Below are 6,828 nucleotides of genomic sequence, written 5' to 3'. Positions count from 1 at the left end.
CGTTGGTCCCAGAGACAAAAGTAGAGGTCGCCGTCCAAGTCACCGCCTGACATCATGTCGGTCACCGGTCGCTGGCCGCGCGACGAGAAGACGATTACGTCAAAGAGATGGCGGAGGGCTGGGGCGTTGGTGTACGTCAGCACCCGAAGATCACCTGGGTGAAGGCTCGGGTTGCGGCCGACGACGCAGCGCGTGCCAAACGCCGGTGGTGTGATCGCATACCGCGACATGCCACTGGACTGAAAGAAGATGCAGCCTTCGGGCAGCGTATTGGTCTCATCAAGGACACCCATGAGCACGACGCCCTTTGGCACACGGACCCGAGCTTTGAACTGGGCGCTGTGGAGCAAATGTTGCCGCAGCAGATGCAGCCAGTCGGCAACGAGCGGGTCGTGGATGCTGATCCCGGCCTCGAGAAGACGTCGGATCGGGGCCTTTGGCGCATATGCCTTGACGAACCGAATGGCTTTGACCAGCGTATCCAGCGGTGCCGCCGTGTCGCGCAGCATCTCGTCGGCCAGCGCCAGAATGGCATCGTCGCGAACGCCGAGCGTCGTCAAGAGCGTGATGAGCTGCCGGTTCAAGTACGCAGGCAAGACTTGCGGCACACTGCAGACCTCGATAGCATCGTGCTCCGAGGCAAACTTGCGCATGGAATCGCGCAGCGCCATGTCGGTGGTCGCCGACGGCAGCGCCGTGTCAACGGCGACGACGCCCTTCCAGCCGCCGTACCGGATCTGGTAGGCCGACGGGACATAGTTGAGACGCAATTTCATCGCAATATCGTCGGCGAGCGATGACGAGATGACACCGATGCCGTCGGAGAAGATGTGGCCGTTGCGCTTGACGTCGGCGCGCACGCTGCACCGGAACGGCGACACGGCAACCGTCGACGTCGTCGTACTAAACGCTTGGCCAAGCCGGGCGCCGCGCTTGCTGCCCGATGGAATCGCATGCACATCACCGAGCGAGAGGTAGATCGACGTCGCCGATGGCACAAGCGTCGACCCCCGTGGCGGGTTCCGGTAAAACCAGCAGCTGTGCACGCGCAGTTGCGAGTTCGAGTACCCAAGAAAGACGTACGTTTCGCCGGCGACGACAAGACCGTCATGCAGAACTGACGCAACGCGGTCGAGGACCCGAGGACTCTTGGCACTGTAGAGCGGTCCGAAATTCTCGTCGACAAAGCTGACACGGAGGAACCGGTCGATATGTTGAGCGTACTGGCGCAAGATGCGGTTGGACACGTCGACTTGCGGGGCTTCGGCGATGATGCGCAATGGCGTCACGAGCACCCGGCGCACTTCTGGTACTGTGGCGAGGGCCATCTCGGCGCCATACGCCGTTTGGTCGCTGAGTGCGTTGGCATTCTCGGGCGCCGGCGTCGCATCGAGGTAGTCGAGAAACGACTGGAGCGCCAGTGGTGCATCCGGTGGGCCGCGTGTCGGCGACTGGAGAAAGCCAAGCACATGCTGCGCCGACGCACCGGACGCCGCGAGGACCGCAGCAACGCACTCGGCGTCGTGCGCGTCTGAGAGAAGAAGTATGTCTTGCGACAGCAGGACGTGGACGGCATACCGCAATAGAAACGAAAAGCTATCGAAGTACGACGCGTAGCCGTGGGCCCAGTCCGTGCGACGCGGCGAATGTGGCATGGCGTACGTGGGTGCTGCGTTGTCGCGCACGACCTCGGCGACGCCAAAGCTGCGCAGCACGGCAAGGACATGGTCGAGTTGACTGTCGTCGAGCACGAGATGGTAGCAGCGACACGCGCCAAAGGCGCCATTGAACGACGGATCGTCGGCGCGCTGCCACTTTTGCACGGCATCGGCAATCGGCCAACTGCGGTCGTTGGCACTCGGCGAGACACCGACGTAGCAGAACGGTGGGACGCGCAGCGTCCAGCGGACGACGACTTGTCCACTTCGGTTGCTGCTGACACGGCACCGGGCGACGCTCGTGACTTTGAAGCAGATGCGGTATCGATGCCCGTCGGCGTTGAACGCGACGCCAAACGCCGTCGCTTCGGTCGCCGAGCACGTCAAGGTCACACCATCAAGCACCGAGTACGTGGGCTGGGCGCTCTGTGCCGTCGAGAGGACATGCAGACACGAACAAGAAAACACTTGGCTCACCACGTCGGCGCAGAGCGACCACGAGATAGGATTCGCCGCGCGCACGGAAAGCGTCTGTCGCTGCCATCGGACCCCGTCGAGGCGGAGCAGGCGCGCATGCTCGTGGTGCGAGGCGACGTGGATCGTTGAGCGTCCGGGTCGGCCGGGGTGATGAGGCGCCATGGACACGGAGAGGAAGCTTAGGATGTTGGCGTGCTGCCGGCAAAAGGCGGCGACGTCGGCGGCGGTGGCCTCGGAGGGGACGTTCGTCATGGTCGCAGCAACCACGTTGGATGTGGCCGCCCGCCGACGCGCCGAGCTGTTGGTGAAGGCGGACGCGCGGTCGGCTGTGCGGGCGACGGCGTCGTCGGCCATCGACCGCGCCTGCACGAGCTCGGCAAGGCGTCGATCGTCGTCCAGGTGCATCGTCGTCGTTTCTGCATGCCACGACAGGCGGGCGAAGGCCATTGGTGCAAATTCGTTACAAAGTGCGATGATTGGTGGAATAATGGTGGCTCCTCGGTGATTGATTGGGGCATGTTTGCGCCAATGGCATCACGCTATTTTGTCGTCGCCTCGCCGCTGGCCGCTTTGAGCATCGTGGCCATCACAGAGAAACGGGATGGCGACCACGGATGCGCTGGAGGCGGCGCAGGCGCGGAGCCCTGAAGTCGCAAGTTTACGTCGGACCACGAAGAGACTAAAGTGTGCAATGCGCCGCAAGTGTCGCCGGCGTACTTGAACCAGCAGCGCATCACATTCCTTCCGACGCTCGACGACTCCATTTTCACCCTGGCCGCCATGTTGCTTGTGACCACAATGTCGCTGGATACACCAACAACGGTGGTTCATCTCCTGCGTCATTATGCGCCAGAAGCACCGATGCTATGCATGCTGCAAGCCGGCGTCTCGGTCTACGACCGGCTCGTGGCCGCGTGGCTGCATGGATGCGCCACTACTCGCTGCGCTGCATCCAACGCGAGGCACGCCTCCGTGTTCACGACAGCGTCATTCACATGGGCGCTCTCGATGAGACCGACGCGCTCCCCAAAGGCTGCGTCGTTTTCCAGCTGAGTGGCCGCTCGCGGTATCCCATGACGCTGCCGGCGTTTGGTATTCGCTGCGTCGTCGGTCGCAACCCGAGCGCACGTAAGCATCAATTTGGTTTAGAGTCCTCGTATGGGAGAAGAGTTGGAAGCAATGTGACGCCTAATGTTTGTTTCTTGCGTTGCTGACTGTCGGGACTCAAGGAGAAACGATGGTGATCAAGTCGATGCGCGAGATGGATCGTAGTTGCCATGACGTTGGCTGGCCATTGCATCACGCGGTCAAATAGACTTTCGAAGTCGACGACCGTTCTGCGTCGTGCTCGCATTTTGATTTAAGAGCTGCAACACTGCAACAAAGGACTCGGACGCATGTATTGTCTATGTCATGAACGGAGGCTAGGGTGGCGTGTCGGATCTCGATTCGGTGACCTGTCGCCCGAGAGCCACCCAAACGACCCAACCAGCATGCAAATGGAGCTTGCTCTCGGTGGCGCATGACTGGTGTTTGCTAGCCACGATCGCAGCGGTGCGCTTCGCGTGTGACGTCACATCGTGTTGATGCTACGCGGATATGCAGCGCCTGCCCATGTACGCACAAGCCACTACAGTCACACGGAGCATTTTCACGTACTAGTACGGTGCTAGAATGCATGCAATATCCTTTGTGCTGTCCAACAATACGGTAAAATCAGAACGCACATTGTCAGCAACGACGTTGTGGTTGCATCGACGACCTTTGCCACGGAAGGGCGCTTGACTGCACGGATTCGTGCATGGAAAACACATACACGTCGGATACTAGTACGAGCGTCGATGCTAGCCCTGTGTCTCGTCATGGCTCTTGTCACCGCGGATGGCTGTAGTTACCCAGGTGCGTCCAGCGGACCGACAGAGCATCCTTGCGTCGCGGTCATCGACACCCCTTTTTTCGTCCATTGCACCACTGCAGTGCAAGAGTAGAGAGCCGCCTAGGTACAGTATATACTCCGACGTCCAATTTTGCCGAGCTTGCATGGATGGCCATACATTCGCCATATGTTTGTGGTCGTGGTGGATTAGGAGGCGTTACGCCCAACTCAGAAAACCGTCGCTGATTAAAAGCCAGAACAACATATGTCGACCATCCACGTCCAAGGACCACTCTGGCCCTCGCGCTCTCACACGTGCGTCGGGTCGTCACTTTTCCATTTCACAACTCTTGTGAACTATTCCCATGCAGTTGTTTGGTCTCGCCGCGCTCGTGGTCGCGTCCGTGGCGGCCTCCAACACGACGTTGCCGACGGCGTTCCCGACGATCGAGGCGGCGTCGCCTCCCAACAGTGCCGAGCTCCTCAACCTCGTCGACTACAACATTGCCCAGCTCATTGCCGACATGCAAGCGGTCGCCAAGGACGGCATGAACGAGACGCTGCGCGCGAGCATCCAGCACAACATGGAGCAAGCGAACGCGCTTGCGCTCAACAAGCTCCAAGGCAGCGACGAAATGCTGCACGAGATTGGCACGGTCATCAAGCCGTCCAAGCTCGAGGCGTTCGACCCGGCACAGGGTATCGACATTGCCAACGGCGTCCAGAACGCTGTGCAGAATGTCCTCTCGCTTTTGGACCCGAACCCCAAGGTGTGCATGCGCCTCGCCGAAGGCCGTGGCCTCGGCAAGCTCGTCAAGACCAAGTGCTTGGACGGCGAAGAGTCGTGGGGTGCGCTCTGCTACCCCAAGTGCAAGGAAGGCTACGAGAAGGTCGGCTGCTGCCTCTGCCGTAAGAAGGGCTGCAGCGGTGTCGAAGGCGTCCATGACATTGGTATCTCGTGCACCAAGCCCAAGGCGTACGGCCGCGGCATTGGCTACACGCTCTGGCACCAGGACAAGTGCATGCGCGAAAACCCGCAAGGTTGCGAGAAGCACTTGCTCATGTGGTATCCCAAGTGCAAGCCGGGCTACCATAACTTTGGCTGCTGCCTCTGCACCCCCGACTGCCCTGCGGGCACGAAGGACGATGGCGCATTCTGCCGCAAGGACCACTATGGCCGCGGTATCGGCAAGCCCCGCCTCGGCTGCGACGACGGCTTGGACAAGAGCGGTCTCTTTTGCTACCCGCCGTGCCAGCGCAACCAGAACGGCCTCGGGCCGCTCTGCTGGCCAAAGTGCTCGGGTCCGACGCCGTTCCAGTGCGGCTTCTTCTGCACGTCGACCAGTGCGACGTGCGCGTCCAGTGCAGTCGAGATTGCGGGTAGCGCGACCAAGATCGCGCTCAGTATTGTCGCGGAGAATTATGTTGGCGCGGTCAAGGAAACCGTCAAGGCCGGTTACAAGCTCATCACGATGGACAAGTGCCCTAAGTAAGCGTCGTAATAGCCAAGGTGCTGGATGCTTCGACCATAGCTTTGTAATGACACACGTCACAGTGAGGTTCGATGCACAACGCGGTACTCTACACTTTTTTGTTTTGTGATACAAAGTAGTACCAGCTACAAGGTGTTGTTTTTGCGTTATTCTTTGCAGGTGGGTCGAGAACGACGCAACTAGCACCAACCACCCTACCTATTGTAGTTGCGGACCCGATTGACTACCGGTACCGTGCTAAGCACAAAGACCGTCTTAGTTGATCTTAGTTGGCAGCTTTGGATGGATGGCTCTGGATTTCTGGACACGGCACGCGTCGTGCATTTTCATCTACAGTAATCGATGTGAGTCGCAGTCATGGACGGCTGTCACGGTCTGCGACGAACGTGCGACGAACGTGCTCGGTAGAGAAACCGTGGCCCTTCTAGTAACAGCTGTTTTGCATGTGATGGACGCTGTGAGTTACGATCCGACGGTCTGAACCATCCGGTGTGTGGATGACCGTGCCTGGATCCTGCGGTCAAAGAGCGGCCTTCTCAGAAGACAGGGTGGAAATGGATGACCGCGTACTAGTACACGACACGACTACGGCTACTCAGCGTGCTGTACACTGCAGCGGCAATGCGTCTCCGATCCAAGGTGGTCGTTTTAGCACAAGTGAAAATAAGCCCTTGTAGTGCGTGTGGCGTATGCAAGAATAAGATATTCCCACCCACGCGCACTGCCCCGACACTACGTAGCAGCGTATGCAGCGGTATTAACATTGTATTGACATGAAACGTCCTACAGGAAACGGTGATCAGTGATCAATGCTGTACGGCAGCACATAGATAGGTCGTCATACAGTGTACATGGCAGCTGCAGACGATGTTTGAACGTATATCGGGCTCGGGGAAGGGCCATTTTGCAGCTAAAACCATCCGCGCTATCCGACGTCGCGTGCCGATCCAAAGCTGCATGGTGCAGCAGAGACTCTTTTTCTACCTGGCGACCACCTACATCGCATTTATGCTACTTACATGTTCAGGTAACGGTACCATACAACGCACCAGTATGTTTGGCTGCAATGTGCACGCTGTAATCTTATGCACCATGCAAGAGCCAGAGAGTGCCACGCGGAGACTTCAACACGAACATATCCAGTGCGTGTCGCCGCACCATATGGTATAACACATGGTGGTCGGTCCCGTTTGCACCAAGCAGATATCGGAGCTCACTTTTCATTTTACTTTGTAAAATACACACTCGGTGCCCACGAGTATCATCACCATGAAGTTTTGTACGATTGCCGGTCTCGTCCTCGCCTTTGTGTGCGGCGTCGCGG

The 6,828-nt window shown here is 58.9% G+C and overlaps 3 protein-coding genes across 3 annotated transcripts in view; 2 read left to right on the top strand and 1 right to left on the bottom strand.

The window, feature by feature from the left end:
* Positions 1 to 2,582, bottom strand: part of SDRG_12032 (hypothetical protein) — a gene marked incomplete at its 5' end in the record, with an annotated part of 3,526 nt that extends 944 nt beyond the window's left edge. The window contains one exon of the mRNA XM_008618090.1: positions 66 to 2,582. Coding sequence (XP_008616312.1) covers positions 66 to 2,582 — 2,517 coding nt within the window. The remainder of the gene's footprint in view (positions 1 to 65) is intronic.
* A 1,794-nt stretch (positions 2,583 to 4,376) lies between these two features.
* SDRG_12031 (hypothetical protein) lies at positions 4,377 to 5,504 on the top strand (the record flags this gene model as incomplete). Its single annotated transcript, XM_008618089.1, has 1 exon — positions 4,377 to 5,504. One exon carries the CDS (start codon positions 4,377 to 4,379, stop codon positions 5,502 to 5,504), a length of 1,128 nt encoding a protein of 375 aa, XP_008616311.1.
* Positions 5,505 to 6,773: 1,269 nt separating this feature from the next.
* SDRG_12030 (hypothetical protein) overlaps positions 6,774 to 6,828 on the top strand; it is a gene marked incomplete at both ends in the record, with an annotated part of 1,742 nt that continues 1,687 nt past the window's right edge. The window contains one exon of the mRNA XM_008618088.1: positions 6,774 to 6,812. Within this exon, the coding sequence (XP_008616310.1) occupies positions 6,774 to 6,812 (39 nt within the window). The remainder of the gene's footprint in view (positions 6,813 to 6,828) is intronic.

Source organism: Saprolegnia diclina (assembly GCF_000281045.1).
Source record: "Saprolegnia diclina VS20 unplaced genomic scaffold supercont1.46, whole genome shotgun sequence".
Classification (NCBI taxonomy): domain Eukaryota; phylum Oomycota; class Saprolegniomycetes; order Saprolegniales; family Saprolegniaceae; genus Saprolegnia; species Saprolegnia diclina.
Note: the sequence above shows the minus strand (reverse complement) of the source record. Positions and strands in the feature narration are given on the sequence as shown.